Here is a 16,461-nt window from a genome sequence, read left to right on the forward strand (position 1 = left end):
CGTAGGACTGCCCCGCGGTAGCACAGGATGACAGTGTACATACAGGGCAGCCGGAAACCTCTGGAAGGCTCTTGAGAGAATCTCTTACACTGCTAAGTCCAGAGCCCTACACAGCCAGGAGAGCTTGCCAAATGCCTTAGACTCAGACCTTACACGGGAAGCACATGACGTGGGGTCCAGCTCTAGCTCTGAGAACTGGGTGCTCTTGTTGACTGCCCCCCCCCGCCCCCCGCCACCGCCATACTCCGAGGGGCAATCTGGCATTCCTGAAGGTAGAGAGAAGCATGTACCGGAGCCACTTGCACCACTTGAAGCTGTATGTGCTGAGGTTGCTGAAGACCAGATGTCGACTGGGACACAGGAATATACTGAATTCTCTGGTAGTCCCCCTGCGACGTTCGGTAATCGGTTGTTAAGGTCTGGGACAGCTCTGTCATGGCTTGGGTTAGGAGGTCTGTTGTCTAGAAAAGTCACAAAAAACACACTAGCTGGTAACACTACAGCTTGTACAAATTAGCCCTGAGCTCAGATAGGAGAGATCCAAAGGCGAGAAGATGCTGGAGGATTACGCATGTCTGTATCCGCCTGTCTGTGTCAGCCCCGACGGCGTTACCCGACAGGTTCTGACCATCTTGCAGCACAGGAACGGCACTGAACATTTCTTGCTGCTCCTTCTACAGACAGCTTTGGAAAGCATCGACTAGGAGACCAACCACACACAGAAGGCCCTGGTAGAAAACTGAGGGATAACGGGCTACCTTTGCAGCCAATTATATGGCAAGATAGACGTGGCTTTGGTATCGGAAGCCGTGACGGGCACGGAAGGGGATGAGGTGCCCTGACCAGTCACATACTTACCACCACGGTCTCCCCGGTAGCACTGTCTGTGGTTAACACAGCCGGGGCAGCACTGATCACAGCTGTCGTCAGCGGTGGATGTAAGGTGTTAGGGAGCTGGGCATACTCTGGGTGCTTCTTTCGAATGTGCTGTACCATCTTGGTCTGGAAAAGTATGGCAAAACCAAGAATCATTACTGGAGTTAGTTATCTGCAATTTTTCTCAAACACAAACCCTGCCACGATCCCTGAAGTCTTTCTGGTTTTGCTTTGAAAGAAATAAGGTGTGCCCGCTCCTCCCAAAGCAGCACAGAGTTTGCAAGAGGCAAAGGAAGAGGCTGAGAAGAAACTGAATACACATGTGACGCCAGGCAAGGTCAGCACACCTCACTCACAGTATCCCCTAGCCCCCCCCCAATACCTGCAGCGATCAATCACAAGTTCTCCACCTCCCACAACCAAGAATGACCCCCTTTTCAAGATCTATCATGTAAGTTCCCACATTGTGCTTCTGTAAACCTGAGCTCATAAAGCATGAGCATAAAATATTCCAATATGAGGGGCGCCTGGGTGGCTCAGTTGGTTAAGCGACTGCCTTCGGCTCAGGTCATGATCCTGGAGTCCCTGGATCGAGTCCCGCATCGGGCTCCCTGCTCGGCAGGGAGTCTGCTTCTCCCTCTGACCCTCCCCTCTCTCATGTGCTCTCTCTCTCATTCTCTCTCTCTCTCAAATAAATAAAATAAATAAATAAAAATTAAAAAAAAAAAATTCCAATATGAGACCTTCAGCAGACCAAAGAAAAGGAAACCAACGGAGCGCTCCGGTTACGCGTGAGATACACTAACTCTGGGGAAATTCCACTTATTCTCTTCCCATTCTGGATTTATAATCCCTATCCTCAGGGAACAGCTCCTCAGCCATCGGAACTGGACAAAACACCTCCAGCAGTCCTGCATCAATTCAGAAGAAGCCAAACGCCACCTTCTCTTATGAGATGCCTTAAACAATGACCTTGATCCGGACGCAGTCAAAGCCCTTCCCGTACCTTGCTGCTGTACTGTTTGGAGCAGTGAGGGCAGCACACGGGAGGGGTAGCTATTGTGCCCGTGAGCTGGGTGTGGGTGCTCAGCATGGGGTCTGGCTCTCCTGGGCCAGCTGGACGGAGTTTGCGAATGCTTGGTGGGAGCTCAGCCCCTGGATGGTTCTTCAGAATATGGGCTTTTCGTTTGCTGGCACTTTTATAAACCTGCAAATTCAAATGCTTTGTCATGAAAGCAGTATACGGTTCTACTTTCTTACTTAAGAGCGAAATCTCTAACAATTCTGTTGTTAGGTATGAGAAAGGAGAAAAAGTATTCAGGTAGCGTAAAATAAAATATTTTAACAGCTATATTGAAGGATATCTAAAATAAGAACCTAATGTAGATGTGCTAGGCATCTTCCTAGAATTTATACATCTAAGATAGTAATAATAAAAATACCCCTTACCTTGAAGTTTAAGAGGTAGATACACAGTCACAGAAAAAGAATGTTTCAAAGGCCAATTCATCCCACTTAGACTTTCTACAAAAGCTCTCATATGTTTACTAGTACTAGATGCCAAAGAATCCTCCAAAATGGCAAGTCTAAAAGTGCCTAGTACCTGTAATGGTGAATCTATGCTTTAAAAAGTTTCCCAGTTTTGGGGCACCTGGGTGGCTCAGTCGTTGCGTCTGCCTTAGGCTCAGGTCATGATCCCAGGGCCCTGGGATTGAGCCCCGCATCAGGCTTCCTGCTCGGCCGGGAAGCCTGCTTCTCCCTCTCCCACTCCCCCTGCTTGTGTTCCCTCTCTTGCTGTGTCTCTCTCTGTCAAATAAATAAATAAAATCCTAAAAAAAAAAAAAAGTTTCCCAGTTTTAAGCTGACACAACTATATTGTATAAGGAAAAATATTACAATGAAACAATACATGTATATTCAGTCTTTTTGCAACTGCACAAAAATAAAGGTGAAATAGTACAAACAGTCTTCCATTGCAAAACTCCTCCACATCCTACTCAATCTTCTAGAAATCCGAAACCTACTGTATATATTTTACAAGTAGGATGATAAACAATTTCGCTTTAGAGCTTAGGAATTTAAAACGAATTCATACACTAAGCTCCTGGTAAGCCTCTACTTTTATAACAAAACCACAGAGAAGGAAAAATGTTAAACACAAAGTCAACTAATGCTTAGGAAAAAAATTTTGACTTAAAATGAGGCTGCACTTTTAGCCCTTTCTCATCTGAATGGAAAACTACTGAGAGACAGGGAACCATCTGTTAAGAGTAAGTGTAAGATCTAAGTATATGTTTATACATGCGGACAAACGGGCTCTAAGCAGGGCTCCCAGGAAGCATCCCAGTGTGGACAGTTTCCTTTTACCTTATCACAGTACTGACAAAAGTAATCACGGTTGGGCTTTATGATGGGTAGAGTTAACTCTGGCACCTCTTCTATCTTCATGTCTGGGTGCCTCTTTGATAAGTGATTTACCTAAAGGGGAAAAAAGCAAATGAGAAAAAGAGAGCCTATTACAAAGAGAAGCAAACCAAATGCCTCTGGTCTTGACTGCTAGAAATTGGAATCCTGGGAAGCCATGCCCCAAAACAGGCATGTGGCCAGATCGAGCATTTCCAGGCCCATCTGACACCAAGCCTTAACAATCACGGTTAGCAGGAGTTAACAGTCATTCAGCAAATTACTGAAGGGAATTGGGTCACAGCGGATTTCATTAACACTCTTTGACTGAAAGACCTACTGAAGGAAAATGGACAATTACACCAGCACAAATTTCATTGTTGAATTCTCCCAATGCAAACCCATCTTTCATTATTTAGTGCCCTGGCCTTACTGAGGACACTGAATGAGATGCAAACTCAGGTTCTAAATTTTAAATAATTCCCCACGCCTCTAGTCCTACCAGAACTATAATAAAGTCAAAATGAATTCAGGGCAAAATGAATTGAACTGGCTCTCCTGAGGTGTCTCCTAAGCCGGTTCACACACCCTGCTTTGAAGGGCAGTTTCCTTCTATTGCTGTTTCCCAGCTGGAAAAGGGGGGCATTACAGGGAGCAACTAGGGAGAAGGAAAAACCCCACCAAAAAGGACGTTCAGGAACACAGAAGAGAAGAGGGAAATGAAATATAAGAGCAGAGACCGAGCACGGTAAAGCAAAAGAAAACTCATAATGAAAAGTGACAGAGAAAGACTTATCCCAAGAGGTCAGCAGAAATGAGCTGTGGCACAGGAGGGCAAAGGGAGGGGCGCCTGGGTGGCTCAGTCGTTAAGCGTCTGCCTTCGGCTCAGGTCGTGATCCCAGGGTCCTGGGATCTAGCCCCGCACTGGGCTCCCTGCTCGGCAGGGAGCCTGCTTCTCCGTCTCCCACTCCCCCTGCTTGTGTTCCCTCTCTCACTGTCAAATAAATAAATAAAATCTTTAAAAAACAAAAACAAAAAAAAACAGAGGGCAAAGGGAGACTGGGAAGAACTCCAAATTGGGCATCGTGTGCTTCTTTCTTTTCCCCTAGCCCCTGACAAAACCTACTGAAAATTTCGCACAGAATACTAAACAAAGCCATCGCCATAGACAGAAATGGGTGGGTCTGGAAGCCGCTTGGCACTGACCAGCATGCCTCGTCTCCGGAAGCCCATCATACACAGGCGGCACTTGAACGTGAAGCTGTCGTAGTCCGTGGATGTGATACGAGGCTTGAACGTCTTGGAGCGGCTGATGCGGTCAGCTTTCTTGGCCTCCCTCTCAGGGTTGTGCATCCTCTGCATATGTTCCCGTAGTTTGTCTTTTCGCTATTTAGAGAGAATGTTTGAAAAGGCAGGGGAGTGGGGAGAGAGGGTAGAAAATTTTTAACTGAAGGGATTAAAAAAAGCAATACAAGTTACCAGTAAGCACAACCTACCAAGAGGCGTCCGAGTTACCAGGCTGCTGGAATGGACAAACTCTGTCCCTTAGCAAATAAGTGCGTTCCACTGAGTCTTGGTTTTGGGGAAGAAAGAATTTGCATGTATTATGGAGAAGATCAAAGGATAATGGAATAAATTTGGTATTAAGAATTTCAAGACAGGGGCGCCTGGGTGGCTCAGTCAGTTAAGCGTCTGCCTTCGGTTCAGGTCATGATCCCAAGGTCCTGGGACCAAGCCCTGCGTGGGGCTTCCTACTCATCAGGAAGCCTGCTTCTCCCCCTCCCCCTCCTTATGCTCTCTCTATCAAATAAATAAATAAAATCTTTAAAACAAAAACAAAAACAATTACGATAGAACTAATGATGTAATGTATGGGGATTAACATAAGAATAAAAAAAAAACAATTACGAGACAAACTGATAATGAATGATAGGTAATACTGTATCTACAAAGCCATTTGTATGCTTAGTTCCCACACGTTTTAATAATTCTTCCAAATCCCACATAAATTTAAGTATTTCTCATCTTATGGACTTAGAAGTTCATGTAAACAATTACATTGCCCACTGTGGATGGAGCATATGGTCTAGGTCAGGTCTCAGTTTGATGACCTAATCTAGTGATACATGTTGATATGAGTCCATAGAGAGAAAATCAAGCAGAGCCCATCCCAAGGAAAAAAATTTCAAAAAATACCAGCTCCCTTCTTTAGCATTTCTCTCTTCTCTTAGACATGATTAAACTATTATTGGTCTTGGGGCGCCTGGGTGGCTCAGTCGTTAAGGGTCTGCCTTCGGCTCAGGTCATGGTCCCAGGGTCCTGGGATCAAGCCCCGCATTGGGCTCCCTGCTCCACAGGAAGCCTGCTTCTCCCTCTCCCACTCCCCCTACTTGTGTTCCCTCTCTCGCTGTGTCTCTCTCTGTCAAATAAATAAATAAAATCTTTAAAAAAAAAAAAAACTTAAAAAAAACGACTATTGGTCTGATAAAGATTTTGAACCTTTCCACCAGAACAGTTCTCCCCACATTTTGGTATAAGGACTTTTATTTAACCACTGCCTTTTTTCAGCACATTCATTTAACAAGTACTTCTTGAGTGCCCACCGAGTATTGGGAACCATTCAAAGTTCGGGGTTCAACACTAGGACCCCTCATCTACCTCTCTCTCCTGCTCCTCCTACCCCCACCCACCTCATTCCTGGAAAGTCCAGCAGAGAATTTCAGAGTCTCCTACTTTGCAGTAAAGTCTGGATTACAAGCCTTGCCCTAAATAACAGTATTTCTCTTTTTTTTTTTTTAAAGATTTTATTTATTTATTCATTAGAGACAGAGAGAGAGAGAGAGAGGCAGAGGGAGAAGCAGGCTCCCAAGGAGCAGGGAGCCCGATGTGGGACTCGATCCCAGGACCCTGAGATCACGACCTGAGCCGAAGGCAGACGCTCAACCATCTGAGCCACCCAGGCGCCCAACAGTATTTCTCTTGAGTGTCTTTAGATACAGTGATAAAGCTCACCACCCCAGACTTCTGTTGCATTTCTACTTTTTCCCCAGCATCGGTGTTCACCAATTTCCCCCCACCCATTCCCTTTAAACAGACCAAGTTATTGTAACTGACTCATTACAGAAGTCCCAAAGCCCCCTACTACTACTACTACACCGAGCTCTGCATACAGAGACAGACGCATTTGCTGAAGGCCAAATCTCAGCAAGTCTTTTCCAACCTAACAGCCCTAAGCCCAATCCATTATGCCCCCACTCTCTCCTCCTGCCTAAATCCTGCTGCTGGATCAACAGTGTTCCCAAACATCTAGCCTCCCAAGCTGCAAAGCCCAATTCCTCTCTGTCCACCCATCAGCCTGGCATCCAGACACAAAGTCCTACCAATTCTCCCTCAGATGTTTGTCTTGAATATGGACCCTCTTCTCCACGCCCGCTGCCTAGGCCTTAGTTCAGCCCAGCTGTAAAACGCCCCTGGAGCGTCTTTACTGGCACGAGCCATGCTACTCATGCTATTTGACAAAGTCCAAGTATGGGGGACGATCCTGAAAACAGGAGACTCCACAGCTGGCTCCTGCTATTCTCTTTCATTTTGTTTATGGCAATCTTTATAATTGTGGGAATATTTCTGGGGTTTCATGATAAAGTGACTACTCATCTTAGTTATGCCTATCTAAGCAATCATAATGAAACTAATTCCACGAAGAATTAGTTTCTATAGAACAAAATAACAAAACGGTCACGCTCTGTCTAGCACCTTTCTCTTTACGTACTGTTTTTTAGTTTTAGCAAAAGCCAATAAGCAGAAATCAATAAAGGTCATGTTAATCATTACAAAGGAAAATGAAAGAAGGCTATAGCTGTAATCCAGAAAATGATCTAAGATTTGGAAAAACAAAAATATCCTAACATATAAATAGGGGCGCCTGGGTGGCTCAGCCGGTTAAGCGTCTGCCTTCGGCTCAGGTCATAGTCCCGGGGTCCTGGGATCGAGCCCCACATCGGGCTCCACTGCTCCGTGGGAGGCCTGCTTCTCCCTCTCCCACTCCCCCTGCTTGTGTTCCCTCTCTCACTCTCTCTCTGGCAAATAAATATATAAAATCTTAAAAGAAAAAAAAATATATCCTAACATATAAATAAAGTTCCTCCGAGGCTGTCAGGAGGAGATGCTTGCAACCTGATCCTGTGTCTGTGTCTCCTCATTCGCCGACGCCGTCCTTTCCTACGAGAGACCCACCCCGGCTGGAGCCGGACTCCGGCACTTTACCCCTCTCCCCCTCCTCCTCCCGTCCCTTTCTCTAGCAGGCTAACTCTTCCCCACCCTTTAGGGAATTCAAGTGTCACCTACACCCCAAATCAGAGTGAATCCTACTCGTGGCATTTTTTTTCTCTATTACAGTAGCAGTAATAATTTTTTTGAAGTTTTACTTACTTAAGTAATCTCTACACCCAACATGGGTCTCAAGCTCATGACCCTGAGATCAAGAGTCACATGTTCTTCTGACTGAGCCAGCCAGGCGCCCCAGGAGCAGTAATAATTTTTAATGCACATGTCAAATTTCCTCTTTAAACTGAGAGCTCCTGAAAGTCAAAAGGTCCTACCTTTTGAAGCTTGTAGTAGGACAGTTACAATTCAGTAGAAGTGCTACAACAGGGTCACAAGTAAAGGGTCCTATGGGAAACATAGGAGAAGCACTTAATCCAGTGCGGGGGGAGGGGGGTGGGCATCAAGAAATGCCTCTGTACGAAGTGACATCAGCCAGGTGGAATGATGAGAGAGTCTGAAAGTGTATTTCAAGTGGGGGGTTGTGAAGGAGAACAGATGAAAAGCCCCCAGGAGAGACAGCATGCCACACTGCAGTAAACCACATAGCTCAGTGGAGCAGAGTACAAAGGGGAAGGCGGAACTGCAGAGGTAATTGGGAGCCAGGTTCTGCTTTTTGTTTTTTGTTTTTTTAAGATTTTATTTATTTATTTGACAGAGAGAGAGGCAGCGAAAGAGGGAACACAAGCAGGGGGAGTGCGAGAGGGAGAAGCAGGCTTCCTGCGGAGCAGGGAGCCCGACGTGGGGCTCAATCCCAGGACCCTGGGATCATGACCTGAGCTGAAGGCAGACACTTAACAACTGAGCCATGCAGGCGCCCCCCAGGTTCTGTTTTTAACTAGAGTTTGGGTGACACACAATATTACATTAGTTTCAGGTGTACAACATAGTGAGTTGACAACTCTCTACATTCTGTTACGGAAGCCAGATTTTGTGGTGGCTTTTTTATTAAGTAAGCTTTGTGCCCAACGTGGGGTTTGAACTCACGACCCTGAGATCAAGAGTTGCATGCTCTACCGACTGAACCGGCCAGGTGCCCCTTGGGGTGACTTTTAAGTGATAAGCACTTTGGATTCTATCTAAGAGGCTATTAAAATTAAAGGCCCATGACATCAAATTTGTTCTCTAGAAAAATAACTCACTATAGTCTGAAATGTGAAGTGCAGATACATCGTGCTTTTGTACTGTGTCACCTTGGCTAAGGGGAACTGACTGTATTTACATGGATCCCGTTCCTAGTGTGGTTCTCAGTCTTCGCGAAGAGAGGCTCGCGTCAGACTGGAAGACGGGAATGAAGCAGTGGCCATGATGCTCTGTGGGCCAGGGCCAGGGGCGCCGGGATAGCCCCGCTCACCCTCGCTGGCTCCCACTCAGCCACCAGTTCTCTTGCCGAGGGCAGGAGCCACAGGCAACTGGGCATCGACCGCCACAGGCAGCAACATTCCTCCGTGGTCAGCGCCGGCTCTTTCATGAGCCCGCTGGAGGTGCCTGGGTTCCCAGGTTCCCAGGGAAGTTACCGTAGTCCACTCGGACCAGGACTGCAGAAGGGTGCATTAGTGACTTCTCTCGGATCCTCCAACCTCTCCTGCCAGACCCTTGCTTCTCTATCTTCTTCTACGATGACGTTCTTATTCCTGTAAGAAACTCCCTTACTGCATAACTCCAGTGGGTTTGCTTCCCTGATTGAACCCTGTCCTAATACATCTGGTGAGAGTGAAAGAGAAAATGAAAGGAGCAAGGTTTTTCACATGCCTGGTGCTCAAATGGTATCAGGCACAAAAGAGGTAATAAAAAAAAATATCAAAAGGTAGGATGGATGGATGGCTAACCGGTTAACATCATAAGACAGGGATCCTTTTGGATATATTGTTGGTGTTGTTTTTTTGTTTTTTTTGTTTTTTAAGATTTTGTTTGTTTATTTGATAGAGAGAGACACAGCAAGAAAGGGAACACAAGCAGGAAAAGTGGGATAGGGAGAAGCAGGCTTCCCACCGAGCAGGGAGCCCGACGTGGGGCTCGATCCCAGGACCCTGAGATCATGACCTGAGCCGAAGGCAGACGCTTAACGACTGAGCCACCCAGGCGTCCCTGTTGGTGTTGTTTTTTAATTAAGAAACAAAAAAGAACCTAGGCTTATTTAGAGCTTTCACATTAGAGTTCTCTGCAAAGGTCTAAACTGTGCTACCGTATATTGAAAGCCAGCAGGATTATATTCCACAACACATCCAGTTAAAGTTTGAAAATTACTTCCTATATCTCTTTATCATCTCCACATTCTATACAATGCATCTTTTTAAAATTAGTTTTTCCCTCCAGCATCTGAGTCTTTCCCAGTTTCTATGACAGCATAACCTACAATCACACTCACTAGTGTTTCTTTATTGAATGTGAGTCATCTGATTTCCCAGTGAAGTATATATTTATTAGTTTCATATTTCCTTGTTTAACTCTTACCCCTGAGTCTCCTGTGGGGTTTTCCCCTTGCTTCTTCTAAATTCCAGGCAGGCTACTGATACTTATAAAGTCTTATTTTAATCCTTGGGAGTCATGACCATTCCCCAAAGTTGCCTAAGCTGTTCGGAGTTCCACAGATTTCCACAGATCTCCCTCCTTCCTTAGATGACAGTCCTGAGACTTTCAGGGCTCAATTACCAGGCTCTGATATGTAATAAGTGCTCAATAAAAATCTCTCGACTTGGTAAGTAAATGTATTGTTCTCTTAGGAATTCCTCAACAGCAATTTCGTTCCACGTATTGTACATCTGGATTCTCTTAAGGAGATGTGTTATTACTCTATTCGGCAATTTGAATTAATTATTTGGGGATATTAAGGTGAGCTTTTTCCTTCATTTTATCATAATAACTAAGTCAAACACGAGACATAAAATGCATCTCAAGTTCAGCTCTTTGTAAGTAGGTGATTAACAGATGAAATGAACAGGCATTTATCCTTAGCCCGACATAATTTCGGTGGCCGTGAGAACAACGTTAGGCCGTTCAGTGCTTCCGTACCTTAAATTGCTTCCCGCACGTGGAACACAGGAAATCTTTGCGGTCTGAATGTCGGAGCATGTGAAGACGCAGTTTGTCAGGACGGCAGAAGGCCTTGTCGCACTCGGTACACTGGTAGATCTTTTCTGAGTGGAAGCTTCGCACGTGTTTTTTCACCTGGCAGTTGAAGACACCAACAAGTCAGAGGACTCGGGCACCCAAAGGAAATGGTGGCTTATCAACACTAGAGGGAGCCAAACGCATTCCCATGGATTTTCATCAACCTGGCGGTGTAATCCAATCAAATGTGACTGATGATTGGCCTCCATCACACACAGTACCCCTGTCACAAAGAAACAGAACAAGTAGCCAGAAAGCCTTATAAATCTTAACCTCCCACATAATTTGAAGAAGATGAAGAAAGAGTGCTTGCTCAAAGCCCTGATCACATGAGACCCATTTTTCTTTCTCTCTCTCTCTCTCCTTTTTTAAGATTAAGCAGAGTTCCTCTGGATTTAAATAAATCTTGGTAAAAATTATCCACAGAAAGACAAAAAAAAATAATTCTTTCTCACTTTTTTTCTGCCTCCAACATGTATAGAAGCAATTTAGCCCCTTTTAGTAATTGGTCCTTTTACATCTTTCCATTAAATCAGGTTCTGAAAGGGACGCCTGGGTGGCTCAGTGGGTTAAGCAACTACCGTCAGCTCAGGTCATGATCCCAGGGTTCTGGGATCAAGCCCCAGATCGTGCTCCCTGCTCAGAGGGGAGTCTGCTTCTCCCTCTCCTGCTCCCCCTGCTTGTGCGCGCGCGCTCTCTCTCTCTCTGTCAAATAAATAAATAAATAGAATCTTTAAATAAATAAATCAGGTTCTGAAGAATAAAGACATGAATTAGATGATATAAAATACATTACCCATTTATGAGAACGATACAATACCAGCATCATTTCTCCTTAAACTTATTCACTATACTTCTGGATAATTTAAATAAAGGAATATGGCCTCTGAATTCTCTTAGCTGTAAATACCCAATGAAGGAGAGCTGTGTTGAGAGCTAAGTAATGAGTGGTAGAGAACTATTCCTATACGACATTTTGCTTCATTGTTTTTGAGTCTCTTTTGCCTTTAGATTCTGCCATAAGCCACTTTTCTAATTGTTTGTGTGAAGTGATAAAATTACCAAGACTCCCCATACTAGCAGAACTATGATCTCCTTTTGTCTGGGTAATTTTCTTTTTAAAGAGAAAATATTTTTACTAGATATTTATATTTAATTATTCATTGACTAGCATAGAACTAGCATATCATCACTTGAAGTTCAAATGAAATCATGAATATTCTGGAATTTATCCTCACCTATTTTGCTCCAGAATATAGTCCAAGGAAGGAGGTCAGTGCTTGATACAAAAGTATATTATATACCAACTCTCTGTTTCCTTCCAAAATGCATGACCTTAGTAAAGCAAGACAGGATACCACAGTAGCAGAGAGAAAATGTTTCCAGGCCAGGAAATGGGAGCATGTCTTCTATAGGCTCTCTATATTTTATGAGTAGAGGGTACTGGCAAAGATTAAGAAACACTTTGTAAAAATGACAATCAGATCTGGGTATTTGTTACTTGTAATAAAACTTAAATGTTTCAATGCCAATGTCTGATTTGGACAATTAAGGGTTATGATAATCTTTATCAAAGCGGCTTGATTGAAGAAATACCATTCTCAACTGTAACGTTGTTTCAAGGACGGGATGAAAATGCAGGTGATAGGCAGTCTCAACTTTCCAAACATCGAAGTTTCTTTTACCAAAGAAGAAAAGCATACGGGAGTCTCAGGAATAGACACTCACCTGGATAAAATCTGGGAATCGTTTCTTACAAGTTGGGCACGTGAAGCAGCCATCATTGATATGAATGGCCACGTGATCCTTCAACAAATCAAGGCGGTCAAAGGATTCCGGGCAAAAAATGCAAGAATAAGTCTTCTGGTCTGAATGGAGTTTCATGTGGCTCTCCAAGGACGCACTGCTGATGAAGCCCTTGTTACAGAGATCACAGGTCAGCGGGCAGTTCCCCTCCCGCCCATGGAAGCGCAAATGTTGGTCCAGTTTGTCCTTTTCACGGAAGGCCTTCCCACATTGCAAACACTTAAAAGGCCGGAAGGACTTCCGAATAAACAGATGCTGAAGAGCTGCATTCTGAAAGACACACACAAATACAATTATTTAGCGAGGAGGTCAAGTGGGTAAGCAGCTCGCACATTTATAGAGAAAGAGGATGATCTCTGCAATCAGACTTTCCATAGAAATTAAACTCTGGGACACACAGTTGAAAGAAGATTTTCCTGGTGAAGACATTAAAAATGAAGCCATCCCCAAAGAAGTTCACCCTGAAAAGACAAACCTTTTTTATGTCTTACAATATTTATGGATGTATGGGTTGTTTTTTGTTTTTTGTTTTTTGTTTTTCAAGAATTAAGTAAGTACAGCCCAAATAGTACTCCCAATAAAGGATTTGTATAATAAAACAAATCCCAGAGTTGAGTAGAAAAATTGGAGATTTAGAAGAAGTGACGTGTGATAAGTCACACATGCATGAATGAAGTTGGAGCAAGTCAGCCAAATGTTACTCGCTGAAGTTCTTGAGAAAAAGAATTCAAAGCTTGATTAAAATGTTAAGAAAAAAAAAAAAGATATAAAAAGAACTGAAGAGTAGTACTTGCCAGGGGCTGGGAAAGGAGGCAATGGATACAAGGTTTCTTTGAGGATGATGAAAATGTTCTGGAATTATAGTGGTGATGGTTGCACAACGTGGAGAACATACTAAACACCACTATAGAAGGGTGAATTTTATAGTCCATGAATTATATCTCAATTTAAGAAAAAGAACTTGGAAGAGAAATGAAGGATACAGATTTATATGAACATGTTCATTCATGAGGTAAGATATATGAGCACACATTATAAATGGAATATGTATATTTGACCACTTCCTACTTAGAAAATGCAGAAGACAAGTTCTTGGTGTAGCTAGTTAGTTCCACTGGTTAAAAGGCCATGCTAACAAAGTTAAGCTTATCGCTTTGTTCCCTGTCTAGACTAGTCAATTTTCCTCTTTTTTTTTTTGCAGTCACAGATTGCACTTCTAATGCTGATTAGCCATCTTGTAAATTCATGCAATTGTTATAGGGAATCCAAGTGAGAGAATATGGATATTCAGTACAAATTCATCACTACCGCTGTAAAAACAACTCACGCTCTACAGAGAGCAGATCAACAGAATCATCTTTCACACAGGGAATACAGCATCGATGTTTTAGTTATACTATAATGAAGACTCATTCATAGGTTCTTCGAAATACCAGAGGGAAAGCTCTAGAGAGCTATGAGAGGGGGGAAAATATCCCTCAAAAAATATATCTGTGAATGGGTGAGCTTGTGTGACTAAGGGACTAGTAACTGAAGGATTAATGGAGACCTTAGTGCATTATTAGTACAATGAACCATGCTTAACCCCAACTTCTAAACTAAATTTAATGTGAAAAAATCATTCAGAAAAAAGCGAAATAATAATTTTTTCTTTAGTGAAAATTCTGAACACAGTTACTATATGACTGAAAACTTCCTCCTCAGGGTCTCTAATGGGGCCGGGAGAGATATTTTACCTACTCATTTATCTTGAGGAGATATTTAGAAATTCTGTTGTCTTCCCCAGTTGACTGAGGCACGAATGCATTATATCTTATCCTCCTTTGTATCTAGAGTGCTTAAAATACAGCTTAGCTCATAGGAAGTGTTCAATAAAAACTCCAGAATTAATGAAATGTATTTCATATGAAAAACAAAAAGAATTCTTTCAAAGTCTCTTTTATAGCACCTGCAGAGATCTGTAATAGTTGACCATTCTCACATCAGTCACAGAGCTTTCTGGAACTTTATTATACTGTTCAGCAGTTACCCAATCTTTTTACTCTATCCGAACAAATATTTATTTCACAAAAAAGCTCTCACTATTCTGGCTACTTTCAAAACTTAATGGAAATATTGCAAATAAACAAATAATATCCTGAGATTCAGACATTCAAGATTTAGAGTGCTTTCAACATGTAAGAATCATTTCCTTTATCCAGTTCAATAAGGTTTCCAAGGGCAGACACAATGTACAGTTGATCTTGGTCCCACTGGGGATTCCACTCCTCTTCGGGTGCCAAATCTAGAACTCGGTTTTGTTTTGGACTATTATGCTAATAAGTCTTCTGTCATTTCTGATTAGTTTGAGTGTCCTCAGACACTTGATCGCTGACCAGCCACTGGGCTCCACATTCTTAGTTCTGTCCACAAACCTTGTTCTTGTTGTCTTTCTAATTCCCATGGAGCCCTGAAGATCATATTTCTCTGATTTGGTGATCCTCATGTAATCCACACAGTACAAGGTAGTGAAAGTGCTGAAATTTTCCCACCCCTTGACCCACTTGCAGGCCACTTCTACTCTAAGGTATCCTCTGTAGCTCAGAGCTATGCTGGCACACACTTCTAGAAGAAACCATGAAAAGTGGCAGAAGTAGCACAGATGGATCCATTATGGATCTTCTGATCCCTGAGTTGCCATCAGCCAGGCACACCATACTATACGGTCCATAAGGTACTCTAGGGTGCCAAAATGCTACGGTTGCTAAAATCTGTGATGGGGGATTCAACTCACACTGAAATGAATTCTAAGACAACAGATTCTTTGCAAACAAAGACCTATAATGTTTCTAAAGCTTGATATTAATAGCTAAGGGAAATTAATTCTTGATCACTTTTCATACTATTTTGATCTTGACACCAAAAGGAAATCAATCCTGTTTGTTTGTTGGCTTTTTTTTTTAACTTTTCTCTGCCTGTTTTCTACCTGGCTTTCAAAGCCTTTAGCTGGCTAGCCCTACCAACGTATTTCACTCTCCACTGTCCTTCAACGGGCACCCCATGCTAGGGTCAAGCTCCGATGTGCACTGTCCCAAAACCATTCCAAGCACATGCCTATGTGCTGGCCTTTGATCCTATGGCCGACAGCCCCAGAAATAGCCTACCTTCTTCCTGTCTCTCTCCCAGACCACTTAAGGCTCGCTTCATCCACGAACTATTCCCTGACTCCTTCTCATCTTTCTTTGGCCTTTCTCACTTCCCAGTTCCTATAGCAATTATAGGCTACACTTTCAAATTTAGCCCTTGACTATAAGACCCATTACATGAGTAGTAACTCCCAAATTAGACTGTAAGCTCCTAGAGAACAGGACTCACGTGAAAACTGCATTGTGTCCATAGCCTGGGGCTGAGTATATAGTCAGATCTCACTACCATCCCATAAGTCATCCAAATTGTTGTAGAACTGGATGGGATCCTGGAGATCACTTAGTCCTACCCTTCGTTTGGGGTAGGAGGAATCTGCTACCCACAATTTATTTATCAGTCTATCTGAAAATAGATGGCTATGCATTAACTAGTTTGTATTTACTGTAGATCCCACCAGGATTTAGTAGGTACAGGTCGCAAAGAACATCAGGTCAGGCAAACACTTCAATAATGTTCTGTTGTGTGGAACACAGGAAACGAACCTACCTGCAGCTCCAGCTGAGCAGGCAGCATTAGAGGAGAGAAAAATAGTTACATTACCAATTGGGTTGGAAGACTTCCCTTCAGTTGGTCATTACCAATCTGGATAGAAAAGATGGAAAAATACATAGCCCTAATTTTTAGAATGTGTGAGAGGAAAAAACACAAGAGCTCAACTAAGACTGACCTCCAAAAGCCAAGTGCACGTGGCTTTTGCTTTGACACAAGGAACCTTGTACCCAAACCAGTCACCCAATGCGCTGAAGGATACGAACACAG

The 16,461-nt window shown here is 43.3% G+C and overlaps 1 protein-coding gene across 1 annotated transcript in view; it reads right to left on the reverse strand.

Annotated features, from left to right (window-relative positions):
* Window positions 1–16,461, reverse strand: part of PRDM10 (PR/SET domain 10) — a 105,252-nt gene that overhangs the window by 13,772 nt on the left and 75,019 nt on the right. The window contains exons 12-18 of the mRNA XM_035009304.1: window positions 12,439–12,786; window positions 10,612–10,767; window positions 4,486–4,665; window positions 3,244–3,354; window positions 1,883–2,083; window positions 859–1,002; window positions 291–461 (exon numbers count right to left, since the gene is read on the reverse strand). Of these exons, the coding sequence (XP_034865195.1) occupies window positions 291–461; window positions 859–1,002; window positions 1,883–2,083; window positions 3,244–3,354; window positions 4,486–4,665; window positions 10,612–10,767; window positions 12,439–12,786 (1,311 nt within the window). The remainder of the gene's footprint in view (window positions 1–290; window positions 462–858; window positions 1,003–1,882; window positions 2,084–3,243; window positions 3,355–4,485; window positions 4,666–10,611; window positions 10,768–12,438; window positions 12,787–16,461) is intronic.

The sequence above is a fragment of the Mirounga leonina genome, unplaced genomic scaffold (genome assembly GCF_011800145.1).
Source record: "Mirounga leonina isolate KUSES-001 unplaced genomic scaffold, KU_Mleo_1.0 Mir_153, whole genome shotgun sequence".
Classification (NCBI taxonomy): Eukaryota; Metazoa; Chordata; class Mammalia; order Carnivora; family Phocidae; genus Mirounga; species Mirounga leonina.